The sequence below is a fragment of the Dryobates pubescens genome, chromosome 26 (genome assembly GCF_014839835.1).
Source record: "Dryobates pubescens isolate bDryPub1 chromosome 26, bDryPub1.pri, whole genome shotgun sequence".
Lineage (NCBI taxonomy): Eukaryota > Metazoa > Chordata > Aves > Piciformes > Picidae > Dryobates > Dryobates pubescens.
The window spans coordinates 2,973,229-2,996,700 of record NC_071637.1 but is presented as its reverse complement, the minus strand read 5'-3'; the positions used below and the strand labels follow the sequence as shown (position 1 = coordinate 2,996,700).

The 23,472-nt window shown below is 54.1% G+C and overlaps 1 protein-coding gene across 1 annotated transcript; it reads right to left on the bottom strand.

Moving 5' to 3' along the window:
- Positions 1–1,513: 1,513 nt before the first annotated feature.
- On the bottom strand, positions 1,514–6,885 carry LOC104306574 (perilipin-3). Its single transcript, XM_054173346.1, is given in 7 exon segments — positions 1,514–1,951; positions 2,047–2,175; positions 2,311–2,510; positions 3,326–3,584; positions 4,166–4,248; positions 5,689–5,884; positions 6,595–6,885. Coding segments are annotated over 7 exon segments (1,596 nt in total).
- Between the last annotated feature and the right edge of the window lie 16,587 nt (positions 6,886–23,472).

Here is a 23,472-nt window from a genome sequence, read left to right as displayed (position 1 = left end):
GAAGACAAGAGGAAGAATTATTTTCCCCCCACTGTGAGCATGACAGAGCCCTGGAGCAGGCTGCCCAGGGGACTTGTTGAGTCTCCCTCTCTGGAGAGATTCAAGACCTGCCTGGATGTGTTCCTGTGTGAGCTGCTCCAGGTGATGCTGCTCTGGCAGGTGGGGTTGGACTGGATGAGCTTTTTGACGTCCCTTCCAGCCCCTAAGATTCTGTGATTCTGCTTAAGAAAGGTGGAGGTCCCACCTCTTCCAGACTAGCTGCTTTCACCAGGAAAAACCTGCCCCAGACCCTGTTCCTGACCTTCAAAAAACCACTTCTAACCAATCTTTTCACAAGTCTAAAAGCAGCAGTGCTCACCTCAGCAGCAGATTCCATCTCTCAAAGGATGAGGAGCAAGGAGGTTTCACTTTAGAAGTTCAATAGAGGGCTGGTCCATCAGCCTCAGCTGCAGCACTGCCTGGCAAGTCTCAAAGCATTTGATTGTTCAACTTTTCTAGAAGAGCCAAAGGCTGGATGAGGCCTGGAGCAGCCAAGTCCAGCTGGGAGGCATCCCTGCCCCTGGCAGGGAGGTTGGAGGAAGTGACCTCTGAGGTCCCTTTCAGCCTGAGCCATTCTGTGGCAGCTGAAGAGCTCCTAGCTCAGCTGGAGCATCTGAGCAGGAGATGTCAGTGCTGACAGTGAGCTTGTCACCCAGGTCCCACCTCCTCTCCATCACTGCATCCTTGTCTCTCCTAGACTAGCTTCTGCAGCACACCACAGACCAAAGCCTTCACCAGGTAGCAGCAGACTACTACAGCAGGAGAGTTAGACCTGGGAGGACTAATCACAACAAGAGTCACAATCCTGGCAGCTCCCCACAGCTTCTCCAAGCATGGGAAAGCGCCAGGAGGACACATACATGCCTCCAAGGCTTGGAAGTGAGGAGGAATTCCAGCCCCATAGATGCCAGGATGGTACCAGTGCTTCCAAACTGCAATCATCACTGTACCACCAACTGCTCACCAGCTCCTGCACTGGGAGTGGATTGGAAGGCTCCAGGCCATAGCTGTTGACTCTTCTGGAGAGACTAGGAGGCACCAAGTGGTTTTTGCATGCAATAGTTTTATTGTAAGCAGTTATGACCCATTACAAGCAGCTTTTAGGAAGCTAATTCTTTGCATCAGTGACTAGCTGAAGGTTTAAGACCAACAGCAACCATTGCATTGAGTCTAAGCAGTGCTGGGTATGTGTCATAGGTTGCTAGGGAAGCATTGCAGAGCCTCAGCTCTGCTCTTTTGCCCCAGAGCTCAACCAGCATTCCTGAAAGCTGTGACAAGCACTTAAGAGTTGCCCCCATCACCTTCCTTAGAAACTCCTAAGGATTTATTCACCAGGACCCCAAGAATCAGCCAAGATGTGATAGCTCCACTCACCAGCTCGGGGTGGAGCTAGGAAAAGCTAAGCTCAAGCTCTCACCAGAGTCATGCCAAGCAGGCTTGTGCCCATGGCCCTTATCCTCTACATGAGGGTGGGTTACACCTCATGCTGGCCTACTTCTGCTCTGTCTGCCTCTTCCTCCTCCTGGGAGGGTTCATCCTCCTCCGATGCTGTTGTCTCTGGAGAGGTTTCCTCTTCCTCTGAGGTCTCCTCTTCCTCCTCCCTGGGGGAGAAGGGCCCCACCACCCATGACAGAGGTATGTTGTTCTTCAGGTAGTCCAGCAGCTCCTCCATATGCTCCTGGATCATAGCCATCTTCTTCTGGCTTTGGGTCAAGACACTGCTGGACAACTCCTGGAAGGAATTTGCCAGTGAGAAAGCAGCCTGAAGCTCCTCTATGGTCGCCAGAGATTGTTTCACCTTGTCCTGAAGGCTTGAGGGAAGGCCTCGGATTGCAGACAGTATTTTACAGCAGGCCATTTGCAGTTGCTGCGTGCTGCTGCGTGCCATGAGCAGTGCCAGAGACTCCACATCCTGGGAGGAGGCACAAGGAGAAGATCAGCAGTGAGTTACTTAATCCAGGGGCCACCCAGAGCCCCTTTTTCCCCACCCCCTTCCCAGGGAGCTACCTCTGGCTCTGCTACATTTTCATCTCCAGTCTCTTTGGAAGACTTCCTACTCCAGTCCAGCCACATCTCATGAAGCTTCTCCTGCCCTTCCTCAAGCTTCTGATTAAATCCTTGCTTAAACACTTCAACCTGTGGCAGGGAAAGACCAGAGAGTCAAGACAAGACCCTACCGGCGGTGAGCAGCGGAGCTCTGTCACGGCAATGACACTTGAACAAGCTCAGCGATTTCGGTGCCCTCCTTCTAGGAGGCAGGGCTCTACCTACCAGCTCAATGATGCAGTGAAGCTGGGAAAGGGTATCCTGCATGCCCTGCCAGGCCTGCTTCATTTTGTCAGTGGAGTGCATGTAGGCAAACAAGCGAATTTCATCCGAGAGGGAGCCCAGGCGCACAAAGTAGCTCCTCCTCTCCTGCTGCTGCTCCACAGGCATTATGCCTGCACCCTCCTCACAGGTTGCCAGCTTGGCTGAGGAAAGACAGTGCCTGTTAAGTGGCTGACCAGAGATGATTGTCAGAGCAAACAAGCATCTTGGAGCAGGAGCCAGGGAGCCTCCAGCACAGCACTCCCCATTACCCCAGCCTAGAGCAGAGGCACAAGGGATGCCCAGCTCCACAGACTCAGAGAGGGAGGGTTTTGGTATGGCCACTTCAAATGACAGCCACAGAGATGTGTGTCCCCCATAAGAGCCTGAAGGGAGGTTGTAGCCAGGTGGGGGTTGGGCTCTTCTCCTGGGCACCCAGCACCAGGACAAGAGGACACAGTCTCCAGCTGTGCCAGGGGAAGTTTAGGCTGGAGGTGAGGAGAAAGTTCCTCACAGAGAGAGTTGTTGGCCATTGGGATGTGCTGCCCAGGGAGGTGGTGGAGTCCCCATCCCTGGAGGTGTTCAAGAGGGGATTGGATGTGGCACTTGGAGCCATGGTTTAGTTGTCAGGAGGTGTTGGGTGACAGGTTGGACTTGAAGATCTTTGAGGTCTTTTCCAACCTTATTGATTCTAGGGCTCAGAGTATGGTCAGCAGCAGTGTGGCTTGGATAGAATCACAGAATTGTTAGGATTGGAAGGAACCTCAAGGATCAGCCAGTTCCAAACCCCCTGCCATGGCCAGGGACACCTCACACTACAGCAGGTTGCCCAGAGCCACATCCAGCCTGGCCTTCAAAACCTCCAGGCATGAGGCTTCCACCACCTCCCTGGGCAACCTTGTGCCAATCTCTCACCACCCTCATGGGGAAGAATGTTTGGTGGTTCCCATTACAAATAACCACATCCAGGGCTAGTTACCCAATTCCTCATTTTCAATAGGAAGAGAGTTGCCTTCTGTTGTCTCCACCACAGCTTCTGCTCCTGCTGCAGCCATCTGACCCTCTCTGGAGTCCATAACCACCGGCACAGTGCTGCTGAATGCTGCAGATCTGGCAGCCCCCACACTGCTCTGAAGAGTCTCCTTAGTCACATCTATTATCTCTGTCACTTTGCTGCTCAGAGCATCCTTGGCTTCAGCCACCCTGGAGGAGATCTGCTCTTTTGTGTCAGAGATCACCTGGGGAGGAGGAGACTTGAGTCAGCTAAGGAACAGGAACATGTAGTACACTCCAGCTCTGAGCCACACCAAGTGGGTAACTGGCACAGTGCCTTACAAAGAGGGCAGGGAAGCTGTGAAGGGCCTGGAGAATAAATCTGATGAAGAGCCACTGAAGGAGCTGGGGGTGGTTAGTTTGAAACACAGGAGGCTGAGGGGAGACCTCATTGCTGTCTACAGCTATCTGAAAGGAGGTTGTGGAGAGGCTGCTCACAGGTAATTAGGGATAGAACAAGAGGGAATGGCCTCAAGCTGTGGCTGGGGAGGGTTAGACTGAACAGCAGGAAGAATTTTTCCCAGCAGGAGTGCTCAGGGATGGAATGTGCTGCCCAGGGAGGTGGTGGAGTCCCCAAGCCTGGCTGTGTTTCAAGGTGGTTTGGATGTGGTGCTTGGGAACATGGTTTAAGGGTGACCCTTGTAGAGCAGGGTCAGTGGTTAGAGTTGGTGCTCCTGAGGCTCTTTTCCAACCTGAAGGTTTCTGTGACTCTGTGTGGAACCAAGCACCTCTGGAAGCCAAGGCCAGCACAGGCTTTGAGTCTTACCTGCTCCACTGACTTCTGCAGGAGTGGGAGCTTCTCTCCTAGTTTATCCAAGCCCTTGGAGGCATACTCACTGCCTGCAGCAACTGCAAAGCAAAAGAAGTGTCAACACTTGCTTTCTGCAACTCTATCTCAAGATCCACCTCACTGAACATGGTGCTCTGCTGAAGTCTAGATGAAAGCCTCCTTTCAGATCACCAGACCAGGTGTGCCTCAAGGTGAATTTGTAGAGCAGCTCATCCTGGTCTCCTCAGATCTGTTCACTGACAGCAGACAGTTTGCACCTGTACAAAGAGCCAGCTGCATTGGATCCCTGCCTGCAGCTTTCTTCACTAGAAATCGATGCTTAGCACACATCTCTGCCCAAGCCTCTGTGCCCCAAGGATCCAGGATGAGAGAGTCACTGGCACAGAAGGGATGCTTTGCAGATTTGTCATTAGGAATAGTCCCTGCCTCGAGGGCTTTCAAAGCTCCTTCTCAGCTGCAGTCACTTCTAAGGGCCATGGCTAACCTTAGGATGTCATAGTTCTCCAGGAGAAGGCCTTTCCCCACAGCCATCATGAACTGGCTACAAGTATCTAACATTCCAGACCTCACAGCAACAGTTTTAGAGAAGTCAACATCAAGACCTGGTCTTCCATCACCTTACATGCACTAGGACCCAGCTTTTAGCCTCACTTGTAAGCCAAGAGGTGACTTTTTAGTAGGGTGATGAAGTACATGTCCACATCCTAGGACTCCTTCCAGAGCTGGAAGGACACAGAGTCCCTCACAGGCAGATGCAAACCTGCCCTTCCCCAGGTAGAACAACCTCATGGATCAGTATAGGCTGGGGACTGACCTGTTGGAGAGCAGTGAAGGGGAAAATGATGGGAGGTTGACCATGAGCCAGCAATGTGCTCCTGTGGCCAAGGCCAATGGCATCCTGGGGTGGATTACAAGGGCTGTGGTCGGTCAGTAGGTCAAGAGAGGTTCTCCTGCCCCTCTACTCTGCCCTGCTGAGGCTGGAATATTGTGTCCAGTTCTGGGCTCTCAGTTCAAGAAGGACCTCAGGGAACTGCTTGAAAGAGTCCAGCACAGAGCCACAAAGCTGCTGCAGGCAGTGGAACATCTTCCTCAGGAGGAGAGCCTGAGGGAGCTGAGGGCTCTGGAGCTTGGAGAGGAGGAGCCTGAGGGTGACCTCATGGCTGGGGATAAAGCTGTGCAGGGTGAGTGCCCAGGGGATGGAGCCAGGCTCTGCTGGGTGCTGCCCAAGGCCAGCACAAGGGGCAGTGGGGGAAGCTGAGGCAGAGGAAGTTCCATGCAAACAGAAGGAAAAACTTCTCTCCCTGTGAGGCTGACAGAGCCCTGGAGCAGGCTGCCCAGGGGGGTTGTGGATTCTGCCTCTGTGGAGATATTCAGAGCCTGCCTGGATGTGTTCCTGTGTGACCTGCTCTAGGTGACCCTGCTCTGGCAGAGGGCTGGCCTGGAGGAGCTTTGGAGGTCCCTCCCAGCCCCTACCACTCTGTGACTGCACAGGGGATTACCATGAGGCTCCAGCGTGGCCAGAAGTGGTTGCACACAGCTGGCTGTGGCTTCAGTCACACTCTTCACTCCTTTCTCTGCTGCATCACACACAGACTTGATGTAGGGGTGGCTCTCCTTGGTGGAGGCATAAGCTGTAGAAACCACATCACAGGCAGAGCTGATCAGGGTTGGACTAGTCACCTCATTTACTGCATCCTGGAAAGAGAGGGGGGGACAAAACACAAACAAAAACCACCATGAAGCCTGCAGGCATGAACCTAAGCTTCCTATGAAGTCTTGTATCTAAAGCTCTTGAAGGCTCACCTTGTTTGGACATTTGCTTTACAAACCTACAATTCAGCTGTGGGACAACCTGTGGAGCACTGCCATTCATGGCTGGTCCTTTCTAGAAAGGTCTTCCTCTGGCACAGTGCTACCCAAGGGACTGCTGAGTTTGTGTCATCCTGCTGTACCCCTTCCCAGATCTGCTTCATCTGGTAAAGATCCCAGGGACAGCTTCATCACAGAGGGGCTGGGGAGGTTTATAGCTGTCAGGCTGTAGAGTGCTCTGCAAGGAGCATGCTTGCTGGTCATGAGAACACAGCAAAAGCAGCAGGTTTCAGGGCTGCTGAAGCATGGGAGCCTCACCATAGAGCCACTGCCTGCAGCAAGACAGAAGCCCTGGCTAGAGAGCTCGAGAAACATCTTTCCCAGCCAACATCCAGGCAGCCTAGGAGGTTACCTGCAGGATCTTCAAGCCTGCTCTTCTGTCTGCTGTCACCCATGCTTCCAGAGAAGCTGGAGGGCACAGCCTAAGCAGAGGAAGCACTTTGGGGAGGCTTTGGTCTCTCCAGCCATAGCAGGATCACCTCCTCATACCTGCCTGCAGGAGCTACCACCTCCTCCATCTCACACGGAGCACCTACCTGCTGCTGTTCCTCTTCCTTCATCTCCAGGGAGCCCTTGGCAGCTTCCTCTTTGTCAGGCACGGCAGAGGCCATTGCAGCTGCAATGCAAGAAGCAGCATGGCTTTAGGAAAAGAGAAAGCAGCTGGGGAGCCTCCTGAGGGATTGCCCTTCCAAGGGGACCCTTCCCTCTGACCTCACTGAAGCGAGAAGTTCCTTCACTACCCGTGAAGGGAAGTCAGCCAGGATGGGCCTCTGCCCATCCCAGAAGGGAGCTGTGCTACTTGCAAAGCTAACAGCTATGTCCCACATGGTTTAGTCAGAGCAATGAGGAGAACAAAGCCTTCCCTCACCCAGGAGAGCTTATCAACACACTGAGAAGAGGCACTGGGTGCCCTTTTCCTCCCCACCTAGGCTTTGAGGGTGCCTTGCATTAGGGATGTGGCAACAAGAGAAGCAAGGTTTTAAAAGGGCAGCTCAAGGAGCTGCTCTGCTGCCTTCTGCACCCCAGCCAGAAGCAACACAAAACCAGCACAGGCTACAGCTCCCCTTCTCAAACAGGACCACAAGCAACCTCCTCTTCACTAAAGCTCATTCCATAGTTAAGCCAAATAAGAACTATCAATACACAAACTGGGAGCTGATGGAGCAATCCTAGCCTCAGCAACTAAAAATACCACACACACACCCCCCCAAAATCTGAGAGCAGCACCTTTGTGCCCTGCTGAAGGTGACCAGACAGCACAGAAGAGCCAGACACCACACCATGCTGCCCCTACCCCCTGCCCTGCCTTTTTATACTGGCTGGGAAAGGAGGGCGTGGGGGGGTGGGAGGGGAGCAGGGGTGGGGATAAAGAAGGACCCTCAGTGACTGACAGCTCTGGGAGGCAGCAGAAAGGAGCCAGCCTCTGCCCTGACTAATTAGAGGTGGAATGGGGCAGAGATGGGCCCTGCTGTAGCTCATTAATTAAGCTGCAATTAGGCAGGCACACCTTGTCCTGTGTAGAGAAGCTCTCTTTGGAGGCTGCTGCTCCTCCACAATGACAGAGGCACTGCTGACCTGGACCATGCACCCTCTGGGATCTGAGAATCACCACCCTCTGGAAATCAGCCTTTGGTTTTGTTGCTCGAGGTGAGGCTGGAGGTGAGGAGAAAGTTCTTCCCAGAAGGAGGAATTGGCCCTGGGGATGTGCTGCCCAGGGAGGTGGTGGAGTCCCCATCCCTGGAGGTGTTCAAGAGGGGATTGGATGTGGCACTTGGAGCCATGGCTTAGCTGTCAGGAGGTGCTGGGTATTAGGGCACAGCTTGGGCTTGATGATTTCTGAGGTCTTTTCCAACCTGGTTGATTGATTCTATGAGTCTCTGATTCTCTTGCTGCTGGGAAACAAACCACCACAAAACAAAAGCAAATGCAGCCAGAGAATGGCCTAGGTTGGAAGGGGCCTCAGAGATCCTCTGCTCCATCAAACATCATTTTATAGTGGAGAATCTGTGTCATACTTCTTGGCAGGGAGCCCACAGAGTGAATCTTCAGGGTCTTGATGAGTTTGGATGAAGGTTGTCCATGGTCAGTTGAATTCCAGCCAACAAACACTGAGGTTTCAGGCTTCCTTAGAAGTGTTGGCACCATTTAAGGGTAGTTGGTGGTAGATTCATTTCACTGTGGTTCCATTTGCAGTCAAATGGCACCAAGGCTGCAAATTATTACAGCTTAGCATCAAGAGACAGGGTGAGAGGAAATGGCCTGAAACTGTGCCAGGGGAGGGTTAGCTTGGAGATTAGGAGAAATCTCTTGCCTGCAAGAGGGGTCAGGTAACCCTCTAGGATTTTCAAGTTCAACCATCAGCCCAGCCCCACCATGGCCATCAAACCAGGGCCCCAAGGGCCATGGCCACAGGTTTCTGGAACACCTCCAGGGATGGGGACTCCACCACCTCCCTGGGCAGCCTGTGCCAGTCCCTGACCACTCTTGCAACAAAGAAATTTTGCCTCATCTCCCACCTAACCCTCCCCTGGCACAGTTTCAGGCCATTTCCTTTTGTTCTACCTCCTGATCCTAGGGAGCAGAGCCCAACTCCCACCTCACTGCAACCTCCTTTCAGGGAGCTGTAGAGAGCAGTGAGGTCTCCCTTCAGCTTCTCTAGACACCCCCAGTTCACAGAATCAACAAGGTTGGAAAAGACCTCATCAAGTCCAACCTATCACCCAACACCTCCTGACAACTAAACCCTGGCTCCAAGTGCCACATCCAATCCCCTCTTGAACACCTCCAGGGATGGGGACTCCACCACCTCCCTGGGCAGCACATCCCAAGGGCCAATCTCTCTTGCTGGGAAGAGCTTTCTCCTCACTTCCAGCCTAAACCTCCCCTGGCACAGCTTGAGACTGTGTCCTCTTGTTCTGGTACTGGGTGCCTGGGAGAAGAGACCAACCCCCACCTGGCTGCAACCTCCCTTCAGGGAGTTGCAGAGAGCAAGAAGGTCTCCCCTGAGCCTCCTCTTCTGCAGGCTAAGCAACCCCAGCTCCCTCAGCCTCTCCTCACAGGGCTGTGCTCCAGACCCCTCCCCAGCTTTGTTGCCCTTCTCTGGACACTCTCCAGCCCCTCAATTGCCCTTCTTGGAGTGAGGGGCACAAAACTGACCCCAGGATTGGAGGAGCGACCTCGCCAGTGCCCAGCACTGGGGCACAACCAGGAGCTCCTCTCCCTGCTTCCTATGGCAGCGCTTTTGCAGAGAGCTCTGACTTGCAGGGGGAAGCGCTGGGGCTCTGCTCCTCTCTCGCTGCTTTGCTGGTGTTTTACTTAACTGCCTGCTCTCCAGCAGCCTTTGTTTGCATCATTATCCGAAGCAGCGCGATTGTGCCTCGTCCTACTTTGCCTCCTGTAAAAATAGCTCCGAAATAAGGTTTGATCTCTTTCCAACCACCGAGATAATTGTGAGCTGTTTGCTTCCCCCATCCTCCCAGGCAGTTGTTACAGACACTCGAAAATGATTCTTTCAGAGCTTCTCTTTGTTGTTCCTTTCCTTTTCTTTGACAGGGTCATCAAGATCGGTGGTGAGTCTCCTTACACCTATCAAAACGCTCTGGGGGTTGGGTTGTTTGGGGGTTTCTTTCTTTCACTGATAGAACACTTTGTAGTGGATGTTGCAGCCGTGACTGTAGTTTAACATCTGTGCCTTTCTTTTGCCAGTCTTTGCTGTGGAGGGTACAAATCTCAAGTCTTGTGTTGTGCATCCCCTTAGGAAAGTGTCTCCACACAGCTGCTGGCTGCTTGCATTCTCTCTTACAATCACAGAGCTGTCAGGGTTGGAAGGGAGCTCAAGGCTCAGCCAGTTCCAACCCCCCTGCCATGGGCAGGGACACCTCACACCACAGCAGGTTGCTCACAGCCACCTCCAGCCTGGCTGCAAACACCTCCAGGCAGGAGGCTTCCACCACCTCCCTGGGCAGCCTGTGCCAGGCTCTCACCACCCTCCTGGCCAACAACTTCTTCCTCACATCCAAGCTCAATCTCCCCACTTCTAGTTTTGCTCCATCCTCCCCAGCCCTATCACTCCCTGACACCCTCAAAAGTCCCTCCCCAGCTTTCTTGGAGCCCCCTGCAGATCCTGGAAGGCCACAGGAAGGTCTCCTAAATCAGATTTCTTGCTGCTAGGTTCAGATCTGAAAACATTTGTTCTGTTCCTTGCTTTTTCCTTCCTCCAGGGATGGGGATTCTTGGTTACATCACATCACAGGCTCACAGGATGTTAGGGGTTGGAAGGAACCTCTGGGAGGTCTTCAGGTCCAACCCCCCTGCCAGAGCAGCACCATAGAATCCAGCACAGGTCACACAGGAACACATCCAGATGGGTCTTGAAAGGCTCCAGAGAAGGAGACTCCACAACCTCTCTGGGCAGCCTGCTCCAGGGCTCTGTGACCCTCACAGGGTAAAAGTTTTCCCTCGTGTTTCCATGGAGCTTCCTATGTCTCATCTTCCACTGGAGAGCTTTCAGTCCAACCCCCCTGCCAGAACAGGAGCAGAGAATCCAGCACAGGTCACACAGGAACACATCCAGGCAGGGCTGCAAAGGCTCCAGAGAAGGAAACTCCACAACCTCTCTGTGTCCCTCACAATGAAGAATTTCCTCCTTGTGTCAAGGTGGAACCTCCTGTGCTGGAGTTTCCATCCATTGCCCCTTGTCCTATCCCAGAGTGCAACTGAGCAGAGCCTGTGCCCTCCCTCCTGACCCCCAGCCCTCAGATCATCATTCATTAAATCCCCATCAGAGGGGGCAGAGGGGCAAGGGCTGTCTGTATAGCACACCTTGACTCCTCCTGCACACCAGGGGAGTTGTCTAGGCTGTGTTATTAAAAGAAGGAGAATGATGATGCCATGCACTGGCTGTGAGCTAGCACAGCCACCCAGCAGGCCACACGTGGACCTGCAGGTCTCCTCTTACAAGAGCACTCTGCTGGCAAGGAGCAGCTTGAAAGCAGGGAGGAAGCAGTGTACATTTGCACAGAACTTAATTAACCTCAAGCCACTTTGCAGGCAGGAAAACAAACCAATTAACTACAAATCCAAGCAAGTGCTGTGGCTGCTTGCTGCAGCTCTCCCTGCATCCCAAGTGGGACAACCTGAGCTACCAGCATCTTAGAATCACAGAGCTGTCAGGGCTGGAAGGGAGCTCAAGGCTCAGCCAGTCCCAACCCCCCTGCCATGGCCAGGGACACCTCACACCACAGCAGGTTGCTCACAGCCACCTCCAGCCTGGCTGCAAACACCTCCAGGCAGGAGGCTTCCACCACCTCCCTGGGCAGCCTGTGCCAGGCTCTCACCACCCTCATGGGCAACAACTTCTTCCTAACATCCAACCTCAATCTCCCCACTTTTAGTTTTGCTCCATCCCCCCCCAGTCCTATCACTCCCTGACAGCCTCAAAAGTCCCTCCCCAGCTTCCTTGGAGCCCCTTTTAAGATACTGGAAGGAGACCTGCAGACAGCCTGAAGGAAACCCTCAGCTCCTTGGCCCTAAACACCCCTGTGCTTAAACTCCTTTGGAGCCCTGTTTGTGATTTGTGAGTCCAAGCCCCTTTTGTGCAGCTAATCCCACGGGAACACTCCTAACCTACTGCCAGCACTGAGCAAGGACACATCTGCCACCTGGAAAGCTCTCCACAGCTCCCTGTGCATGCAGCTGCTGTGGCAACAGCCTCCAGATATGATGGTGCAATGCAGGAGAGCTGAGTTATGTTCCAGGCTGTATCTTGGTGCAGAGTGGAGAGCACTTGCTGGGCTATTGGGGGACACACTCACACACACCACTGAATGGAAGCACACACACCACTGAATGGAAGCACACCACCTGCCTCCCAGTCTCAGGCTGGTCTTTGCTGCCAGGTTCATTAGGCTCTGTCTACTGACAGGGAACCCCAAATGTATTGCACTCTGCCCTCAGCTCCATCTAAAGCAGTGATGAAAGCAAAGGAGGAGTAAAGCATCAATGATCACAAAGGCATCCAGACCCTGGGCTGCCCAGGGAGGTGGTGGAGTCCCCAGCCCTGGAGGTGTTCAAGAACTATGTGGCCATGGCACTTGGGGCCATGGTTTGATGGCCAAGGTAGTGTTGGGTTGCTGGTTGGTCTGGATGCTCTTAGAAGGCTTCTCCAACCCAATCACTTCTATGGTTCTGTGATTCTGTGAATGAACTGAGCTGTTGTAAGAGCCCATGTGTGAGCTGAGAGTACATGTGAGTGGCTGTAGTAGCACAGGCTCTGTACCAGTGCTTGTAACTTGCTTGTGCAAGTGATCCTAGGGCAAGCTCCCTTGAAGCACTCATGCTAGGAAGGACAGACAGGGTAACCAACATTAATTTAGGGAGAAGCTGTTCCCCATGAGGGTGGTGAGAGCCTGGCACAGGTTGCCCAGGGAGGTGGTGGAAGCCTCCTGCCTGGAGGTGTTTGCAGCCAGGCTGGAGGTGGCTGTGAGCAACCTGCTGTGGTGTGAGGTGTCCCTGGCCATGGCAGGGGGGTTGGAACTGTCTGAGCCTTGAGGTCCCTTCCAACCCTGACAATTCTATCATTCTATGACTGAGTTTTGTGAGTCAGATGCTTTGATTATGAGATGCTGCCTTGAGGACTGGTTTCAGGTTTGGAACACACACTCCAAGCTTGGATGTGGCACTTGGAGCCATGGGTTAGCTGTCAGGAGATGTTAGGTACTAGCTAATAGGTTGGACTGGATGACCTCTGAGGTCTTTTCCAACCTGGCTGATTCTGTGATTCAAGCAGGGTCAGAAAGTTCAAAGGGAAAAGTGTCTGTCCCCCTCTGAGATGCTCAAAGTATTGTATGGCTTTTTTTCTTTTAAACATAGAATGGGCTGGGTTGAAAGGGACCTTAAAGATCATCCAGTTCCAACCCCCCTGCTATGGGCAGGGACACCTCCCATGAGACCAGGGGGCTCAAGGCCTCATCTACCTCATGGGAAGGAGGCAACCACAGCCTCCCTGGGCAGCCTGTTCCAGGATCTCCCCACCCTCACTGGAAAGAACTTTTTCCTCATCTCCAGTCTCAGTCTTCCCTCTTCCAGCTCAAAGCTGTCTCTACAAGCCCTTGTCACAAGTCTTTTACCTTTCTCATTCAAAACCTCTTCACTGAGCCTCACCCTGCTGTTTCACACCCCAGGGAATAAGGATCTGGGGGCAAAGGTCCTGCTCATGAGAACATTTCACCCAGTTCTTGTTTTGCAGACAACCAAGGATCAGGCTTTGCTGATGCAGGAGCCATGAAGATGTCTTACCCCCCGTGCCAGGAGCCTGGGACAAGAGCTCTGGGCTCTGTTGGCACTGCTGGGAGTGCTCCTGCAATTAGTGCAGTTTCATAGAACCACAGAATCAACAAGGTTGGAAAAGACCTCAGAGATCATCAGCTCCAACCTGTCACCCAACACCTCCTGACAGCTAAACCATGGCTCCAAGTGCCACATCCAATCCCCTCTTGAACACCTCCAGGGATGGGGACTCCACCACCTCCCTGGGCAGCACATTCCAATGGCTAACAACTCTCTCTGGGAAGAACTTTCTCCTCACCTCCAGCCTAAACCTCCCCTGGCACAGCTTGAGACTGTGTCCTCTTGTTCTGGTGCTGGCTGCCTGGGAGAAGAGACCAACCCCCACCTGGCTCCAACCTGCCTTCAGGGAGTTGGAGAGAGCAAGAAGGTCTCCCCTGAGCCTCCTCTTCTGCAGGCTAAGCAACCCCAGCTCCCTCAGCCTCTCCTCACAGGGCTGTGCTCCAGACCCCTCCCCAGCCTTGTTGCCCTTCTCTGGACACCTTCAAGTCTCTCAATGTCCTTCTTAAACTGAGGAGCCCAGAACTGGACACAGGACTCAAGGTGTGGCCTAAGCAGTGCTGAGCACAGGGCACATTGACTTCCCTGCTCCTGCTGGCCACACTCTTCCTGATGCAGGCCAGGATGCCCTTGGCCTTCTTGGCCACCTGGGCACACTTCTGGCTCCTGTTCAGCTGCTGTCAACCACTACCCCCAGGTCCCTCTCTGCCTGGCTGCTCTCAGCCACTCTGTCCCCAGCCTGTAGCACTGCCTGGGGTTGCTGTGGTCAAAGTGCAGCCCCTGGCACTTGGCTTTGTTGAATGCCATCCTGTTGGACTCTGCCCATCTGTCCAGGTTGTCAAGCAAAGGCTGGCAGGCAACACACACATCCCCACCCCAAACCAGAGTAAGAATCCTCTGCAAATCCAGCCCTGGCCAGGCTTGAGGCTCTGAAACTCCAACCTTGAAATGCATCACCCAGGGAGGTTTTGTTATCCTCATCTCTGCCTTTTTATCACTGAAGATCTCAAGCAGATAAGGGCTCAGAAGCTGCCAGGATTGGCCAGCAGCACCATTTGGGTCCTGTCCTTATTCACTCTGGATTAAAGACCAGAAAAGCTTTCATAAAGTCAAAGAGGGGGTTTGGGGGGGGGCAAAATGAAAAGTGATCTGTCATCTGGATCTCCTGCTGTTGGCTGGTAATTAAGTTGGTCACAATCTTGACAGAGCTGGGAACAATGGAAGGAATCAGAAAGAAAAGGCAGAGGGAGGTAAAATAGAATAAAGAGTCTCTCCAGAGCTTTTATTTTGTAACTTCTGATTCTGTTACCATATAGAAAAGAAAAGGAAGGGGAAAAAATGGATTGATTAAAAGAAATAATGGTATTTCCATGGTGTTTGCTCCCCCAGCTCCACTAGAGAGAGAAATGAAGCCCTAACAGTTTGCCCAGGTGGGGTTTTGGGGTGGTTTGGGGTTTTCCTTTGTGCTGAGGTAATGCCATTCCAATATTTACTGGGCTGCCTGCCAGCTCCTCCTGAGGGTGATATCAGTTCAGATCTAGTCTCTCCCTCTTCATCACTCCCTCTTTGTTGTTTTCTCTCAGTTCCTCTCTGCTGCTCGAAGGAAGGAAATGGAACTCATCCCAGCTCAGCAGCAGCATCTCAGGTGCCAGGGCTGAAGGGCAGCTGAGCAGAAGGCCCTGCCCATGTCTACCCCCCTGCAGGGAAAAGTGATCATTAGGGATCATTTCCATCTTCTGCCCTGCCCACTGCAGGCCAGGCTGCAGGGTAACAACAAACTGCTTGGGGCTGGTTGCTGCTGTAGGCACAGACCCTCCCTGCTCAACCTCCTACCAAAAGGAGGAAGGCCAGGGCATGATTTGGGCTTCACCGCTGCTCTGAGCCCTTGTGCCAAGCATCCTACCCATGGCAAGCTGCAGGAGATCATCCAGCTGGCAGCCAGGCACTAGTGGTGTCCCCCAAGGATCAGTGCTGGGCACCATCCTGTTCAATATCTTCATTGATGATCTGGATGAGGAGATTGAGTCCATCAGCAGTGAGTTTGCAGATGACAGCAAGCTGGGGGCAGGAGTTGATCTGTTAGAGGATAGGAGAGCTCTGCAGAGGGACCTTGCCAGGCTGCACAGATGGGCAGAGGCCAACAGGATGGCATTCAACAAGTCCAAGTGCCAGGGGCTGCACTTTGGCCACAGCAACCCCAGGCAGTGCTACAGGCTGGGGTCAGAGTGGCTGAGAGCAGTCAGGCAGAAAGGGACCTGGGGGTGCTGGTTGACAGCAGCTGAACAGGAGCCAGCAGAGTGCCCAGGGGGCCAAGAAGGCCAAGGGCATCCTGGCCTGTATCAGGAAGAGTGTGGGCAGCAGGAGCAGGGAGGTCATTGTGCCCTGTGCTCAGCACTGCTTAGGCCACACCTTGAGTCCTGTGTCCAGATCTGGGCTCCTCGGTTTCAGAAGGACATTGAGAGACTTGAAGGTGTCCAGAGAAGGGCAATGAGGCTGGGGAGGGGTCTGGAGCACAGCCCTGGGAGGAGAGGCTGAGGGAGCTGGGGTTGCTTAGCCTGCAGAAGAGGAGGCTCAGGGGAGACCTTCTTGCTCTCTGCAACTCCCTGAAGGGAGGTTGTAGCCAGGTGGGGGTTGGTCTCTTCTCCCAGGCAAGCAGCCCCAGAACAAGAGGACACAGTCTCAAGCTGTGCCAGGGGAGGTTTAGGCTGGAGGTGAGGAGAAAGTTATTCCCAGCAAGAGGGATTGGACATTGGAATGGCCACTCTGACCCCAGCCTGTAGCTCTGCCTGGGGTTGTTGTGGCCAAAGTGCAGCCCCTGGCACTTGGACTTGTTGAATGCCATCCTGCTGGCCTCTGCCCATCTGTGCAGCCTGGCAAGGTCCCTCTGCAGAGCTCTCCTACCCTCTAACAGAGCAACTCCTGCCCCAGCTTGGTGTCATCTGCAAACTTACTAATGGTCAACTCTCTCTCCTCATCCAGACCATCAGTAAAGATATAGAAGAGGATGGGGCCCAGCACTGATTCCTGGGGAACAATCTGCACAAGGGGACAGGCATCTGTGGAGAGGGATTTTCAGGCTTGGAAAGGCACATTTCCAGACTATGGAACAGTCTTTGTACTGGAGATGGCTTTAAAAGGAAAACCTGAACCTGGGGAATGACTACAAACAACTACCCTAAGGATCTGGCCTCATCCCTGCTCTGTCACTGCCCAGCTTTGGAGCTGTTGCTGGCCTCTGCATGACCATGGAGCCCCTGACCAGCAGGATTTCTCACTCTTTTCCTTTAGTTCCCTGGGATTGATGATAGATATTTAGAATCATAGAATCAGTCAGGGTTGGAAGGGACCACAAGGATCATCCAGTTCCAACCCCCCTGCCATGGGCAGGGACACCCCACACTAGATCAGCCTGGCCAGAGCCTCATCCAGCCTGGGCTTAAACACCTCCAAGGATGGAGCCTCAACCACCTCCCTGGACAACCCATTCCAGGGCTTCACCACTCTCATGGGGAAGAGCTTCCTCCTCACCTCCAGCCTGAATCTCCCCACCTCCAGCTTCATTCCATTCCCCCCAGTCCTATCACTCCCTGAGATCCTGAGAAGTCCCTCCCCAGCCTTCTTGGAGCCCCCTTCAGGTACTGGAAGGCCACAATGAGGTCACCTCAGAGCCTTCTCTTCTCCAGCCTGAACAGCCCCAACTCCTTCAGTCTGTCCTCACAGCAGAGCAGCTCCAGCCCTCTGCTCATCCTCCTGGCCCTTCTCTGGACGCCTTCCAGCACCTCCAGCTCCTTCCTGGAACAGAGGCTCCAGAACTGGAGGCAGTACTCCAGGTGGGGTCTCCCCAGAGCTGAGCAGAGGGGGAGAATCACCTCCCCTGACCTGCTGGCCACACTTCTCTTGCTGCAGCCCAGAGGGAAACAGTCCCTGCCAAAACCACTGCAGCACTGAGAGACACCACAGGACAGCTGCTCCTCAGTAAACCTTGTGCTTTCCCAGCTCCCCCCACCTCTGCCAAGGGCTCTCAGCAGGGCCTTTGCAGAGGGGGAGGGTGAAAATCGAGTTCATTTTGGAGTCTTTCCACTTGTCATCAGAATTAATCACCAGAACCCAAGGAAAAGAAAAAGGAGCAGACTTTATGAAAACATCAAGCAGGGAATGTGACCACAGCAACCTGACAAATGGGACAGCAAGACAGAGAGATGGTTTAGAATAATCCATTTCCATGCCAGCTCCAGTGAGGGGAAAAAAAAAAACAGAACAGAGGAAGACTGAGCAGCAGCCTTCCCCGTGCCTACCTCCAGGCCATAACCATGGCCCTCATCTGCAGCCCAGCAGCAGCCCTTCAGAACAGTTTTGGAAGACAAGGTGCAGTATTTTTCAAGCTCAGTCTCAAGCAGGATGCTCAAGAGAGTCCTTCTGCCAGGACAAATAAATGCCCCTCCATAAACCAGCCAAATCCACATTCTTCAAGCCCCTGCCTCAAAGCCTGGCCATGGACTTCAGAACAGGCAGAGTAATGTTGCCTGTACTGTAGCCGTGAGGACAGTGGTAAGATGGACTCAATTTATCCCCATCTTTCCCTCACTGTGTGTCTAATCCCCCTCCACCATCTGGCAGGATGGAGCAGGCTCCTCTGGGATTCGTCTCTGCAAGGTTAGCAGCATCAATATGTAAGAGAAGAAGGGGGTGGCTTGCTGCCTAAGTCGGCAGTTGAGAGGTAGGCTTCCAAGTGAAGCAGTGAGGCTGTGACAGCTGCACCCATCGAGCATTTCTTCGTGGCAGAGGGACCTGGAGCTGCTGGAGAGGGTCCAGAGGAGGCCACAAAGATGATCAGAGGGCTGCAGAACCTCCCCTGTGGGGGCAGGTTGAGAGAGTTGGGGCTGTTCAGCCTGGAGAAGAGAAGGCTCCAGGGAGACCTTAGAGCAGCCTTGCAGTATCTGAAGGGGCTCCAGGAGAGTTGGGGAGGGACTTTTGACAAGACTAGGAGTGACAGGATGAGAGACAATGGCTTTGAGCTGGAAGAGGGGAGACTGAAACTGGGGATTAGGAAGAAATTCTTTCCAGTGAGGGCAGGACACAGTCTCAAGCTGTGCCAAGGGAGGTTTAGGCTGGATGTTAGGAAGAAATTCTTCCCAGAAAGAGAGATTGGCCCTTGGGATGTGCTGCCCAGGGAGGTGGTGGAGTCCCCATCACTGGAGGTGGTTAGTAGGAGACTGGATGGAGTGCTTGGTGCCATGGGTTAGTTGATTAGATGGTGTTGGGTGATAGGTTGGACTGGATGATCACAAAGCTCTTTTCCAACCTGGTTAATTCTCCTCTCCTCTCCTCTCCTCTCCTCTCCTCTCCTCTCCTCTCCTCTCCTCTCCGAACCTCTCCTCGGAGGAGGCCACAAAGATGATCAGAAGGCTGCAGAACCTCCCCTGTGGGGACAGACTGAGAGAGTTGGGGTGGTTCAGCCTGCAGAAAAGGTTCCAGGGAGACCTCAGAGCAACCTTCCAGTACCTATAGGGGCTCCAGGAGAGCTGGGGAGGGAATTGTGACAAGGGCTGGGAGTGCCAGGATGAGGGACAATGGATTTGAGCTGGGAGAGAGGAGATTGAGACTGGAGAAGAGGAAGAAAATCTTTCCAGTGAGGGTGGTGAGGCACTGGAACAGGTTGCCCAGGGAAGTTGTGGCTGCCTCCTCCCTGGAGATGTTCAAGGTCAGGTTGGACCTGGTCTAGTGAGAGGCGCTGCTGCCCATGGCAGGGAGGTTGGAAGTGAATGATCTTTGAGGTCCCTTCCAACCTAAACCATTTTGTGAATCTACAAATTCCCTGCACCAGGAGGAGACTGCCCAGCCCCAGCAGCTGCCCATGAAAGCAGGCAGAAGCCAACCTCAGCTGCACTCCCACACTAAGTGCCCAAAGCTTCATGTTACCCAGGAGGAGGAGGAGGAGGAGAAGGAGGAAGAGGAAAACCCCCTCCTGGCTCCCTTGTGGCTTTTACCTTTGGCTCCATTTAGAGTCAGACACTTGCAGATGGTTGAGCCCAGAGGGAATTTGTCCAGTTCCACTGCAGTGTGAGGAAATGCATTTGGGGGCTGTCCAACCCAAGTTCTTGTTTGCATTTTGACCAAGGAGCTACAAAGGCAAAACACAGAAAAGCCTAACCTGCAGCCCTGTGTCTTGGGCTTTGCTGGTTGATAGGAATCATGGAATCATAGAATCAACAAAGTGGGAAAAGACCTCAAAGATGATCAGGTCCAACCTGTCACCCAACACCTCCTGACAACTAAACCATGGCTCCAAGTGCCACATCCAATCCCCTCTTGAACACCTCCAGGACCACGGACTCCACCACCTCCCTGGGCAGCACATCCCAATGGCCAATCTCTCTTGCTGGGAAGAACTTTCTCCTCAGCTCCAGCCTAAACCTCCCCTGGCACAGCTTGAGACTGTGTCCTCTTGTTCTGGTGCTGGCTGCCTGGGAGAAGAGACCAACCCCCACCTGGCTACAACCTCCCTTCAGGAAGTTGGAGAGAACAATGAGGTCTCCCCTGAGCCTCCTCTTCTGCAGGCTAAGCAACCCCAGCTCCCTCAGCCTCTCCTCACAGGGCTGTGCTCCAGACCCCTCCCCAGCTTTGTTGCCTTTCTCTGGACACCTTCAAGTCTCTCAATGTTCTTCTTAAACTGAGGGGCCCAGAAGTGGACACAGGACTCAAGGTGTGGCCTAAGCAGTGCTGAGCACAGGGCACAAGGACTTCCCTGCTCCTGCTGCCCACACTCTTCCTGATGCAGGCCAGGATGCCCTTGGCCTTTCTGGCCACCTGGGCACACTTCTGGCTCCTGTTCAGCTGCTGTGAACCACTACCCCCAGGTCCCTTTCTGCCTGGCTGCTCTCAGCCACTCTGTCCCCAGCCTGTAGCACTGCCTGGGGTTGCTGTGGCCAAAGTGCAGCACCTGGCACTTGGACTTGTTGAATGCCATCCTGTTGGCCTCTGCCCATCTGTGCAGCCTGGCAAGGTCCCTCTGCAGAGCTCTCCTATCCTCTAACAGATCAACTCCTGCCCCCAGCTTGCTGTCATCTGCAACTTTACTGCTGATGGACTCCATCCCCTCATCCAGATCATCAATGAAGATATGGAACAGGCTGGGGCCCAGCACTGATCCCTGGGGCACACCACTGGTGCCTGGCTTCCAGCTGGATGTGGCACCATTCACCACCACCCTCGGAGAGGAGAGGAGAGGAGAGGAGAATTAACCAGGTTGGAAAAGAGCTTTGGGATCATCCAGTCCAACCTATCACCCAACACCATCTAATCAACTAAACCATGGCACCAAGCACTCCATCCAGTCTCCTACTAACCACCTCCAGTGATGGGGACTCCACCACCTCCCTGGGCAGCACATCCCAAGGGCCAATCTCTCTTGCTGGGAAGAATTTCTTCCTAACATCCAGCCTAAACCTCCCTTGGCACAGCTTGAGACTGTGTCCTGCCCTCACTGGAAAGAATTTCTTGCTAATCTCCAGTTTCAACCTCCCCTCTCCCAGCTCAAAGCCATTGTCTCTCATCCTGTCACTCCTAGTCTTGTACAAAGTCCCTCCCCAACTCTCCTGGAGCCCCTTCAGATACTGGAAGGCTGCTCTAAGGTCTCCCTGGAGCCTTCTCTTCTCCAGGCTGAACAGTCCCAACTCTCTCAACCTGCCCCCACGGGGGAGGTTCTGCAGCCCTCTGATCATCTTTGTGGCCTCCCCTGGACCCTCTCCAACAGCTCCATGTCTGTATTCTCCTCAGCTATAGGAAATGAAAGCTGAGGGTGTTGGATGAGATTTCCTCTTGTTCATTGCCCCTAGCTTAGACATCAGGGACTGTACAACACAGCCACCCCCCTCCTCCTGCTTTGGCTCAGGACTCTTGGTAGCTCTTGCCAACACAACTTGGCCATTGCCTGTGCACACCAGCAGCAAGGCTTCCCAGGAGCAGCTCCTGGTGACACAACTTGGCCATTGCCTGTGCAGACCAGCAGCAAGGCTTCCCAGGAGCAGCTCCTGCTGACACAACTTGGCCATTGCCTGTGCACACCAGCAGCAAGGCTTCCCAGGAGCAGCTCCTGGTGACACAACTTGGCCATTGCCTGTGCACACCAGCAGCAAGGCTTCCCAGGAGCAGCTCCTGGTGACACAACTTGGCCATTGCCTGTGCACACCAGCAGCAAGGCTTCCCAGGAGCAGCTCCTGATGACACAACTTGGCCATTGCCTGTGCAGACCAGCAGCAAGGCTTCCCAGGAGCAGCTCCTGGTGACACAACTTGGCCATTGCCTGTGCACACCAGCAGCAAGGCTTCCCAGGAGCAGCTCCTGGTGACACAACTTGGCCATTGCCTGTGCACACCAGCAGCAAGGCTTCCCAGGAGCAGCTCCTGGTGACACAACTTGGCCATTGCTTGTGCACACCAGCAGCAAGGCTTCCCAGGAGCAGCTCCTGGTGACACAACTTGGCCATTGCCTGTGCACACCAGCAGCAAGGCTTCCCAGGAGCAGCTCCTGATGACACAACTTGGCCATTGCCTGTGCACACCAGCAGCAAGGCTTCCCAGGAGCAGCTCCTGGTGACACAACTTGGCCATTGCCTGTGCAGACCAGCAGCAAGGCTTCCCAGGAGCAGCTCCTGCTGACACAACTTGGCCATTGCCTGTGCAGACCAGCAGCAAGGCTTCCCAGGAGCAGCTCCTGGTGACACAACTTGGCCATTGCCTGTGCACACCAGCAGCAAGGCTTCCCAGGAGCAGCTCCTGCTGACACAACTTGGCCATTGCCTGTGCAGACCAGCAGCAAGGCTTCCCAGGAGCAGCTCCTGGTGACACAACTTGGCCATTGCTTGTGCAGACCAGCAGCAAGGCTTCCCAGGAGCAGCTCCTGGTAACACAACTTGGCCATTGCCTGTGCAGACCAGTAGCAAAGCTTCCCAGGAGCAGCTCCTGATGACACAACTTGGCCATTGCCTGTGCACACCAGCAGCAAGGCTTCCCAGGAGCAGCTCCTGGTAACACAACTTGGCCATTGCCTGTGCACACCAGCAGCAAGGCTTCCCAGGAGCAGCTCCTGGTGACACAACTTGGCCATTGCCTGTGCACACCAGCAGCAAGGCTTCCCAGGAGCAGCTCCTGGTGACACAACTTGGCCATTGCCTGTGCACACCAGCAGCAAGGCTTCCCAGGAGCAGCTCCTGGTGACACAACTTGGCCATTGCCTGTGCAGACCAGCAGCAAGGCTTCCCAGGAGCAGCTCCTGGTGACACAACTTGGCCATTGCCTGTGCACACCAGCAGCAAGGCTTCCCAGGAGCAGCTCCTGCTGACACAACTTGGCCATTGCCTGTGCAGACCAGCAGCAAGGCTTCCCAGGAGCAGCTCCTGGTGACACAACTTGGCCATTGCCTGTGCAGACCAGCAGCAAGGCTTCCCAGGAGCAGCTCCTGGTGACACAACTTGGCCATTGCCTGTGCACACCAGCAGCAAGGCTTCCCAGGAGCAGCTCCTGGTGACACAACTTGGCCATTGCCTGTGCACACCAGCAGCAAGGCTTCCCAGGAGCAGCTCCTGGTGACACAACTTGGCCATTGCCTGTGCACACCAGCAGCAAGGCTTCCCAGGAGCAGCTCCTGCTGACACAACTTGGCCATTGCCTGTGCAGACCAGCAGCAAGGCTTCCCAGGAGCAGCTCCTGGTGACACAACTTGGCCATTGCCTGTGCAGACCAGCAGCAAGGCTTCCCAGGAGCAGCTCCTGGTGACACAACTTGGCCATTGCCTGTGCACACCAGCAGCAAGGCTTCCCAGGAGCAGCTCCTGGTGACACAACTTGGCCATTGCCTGTGCACACCAGCAGCAAGGCTTCCCAGGAGCAGCTCCTGGTGACACAACTTGGCCATTGCCTGTGCACACCAGCAGCAAGGCTTCCCAGGAGCAGCTCCTGGTGACACAACTTGGCCATTGCCTGTGCACACCAGCAGCAAGGCTTCCCAGGAGCAGCTCTTCTGGCTGCCAGTCACAGAGCTCTTTGTTGACCTTCAACAATTCAACAGCCAAAG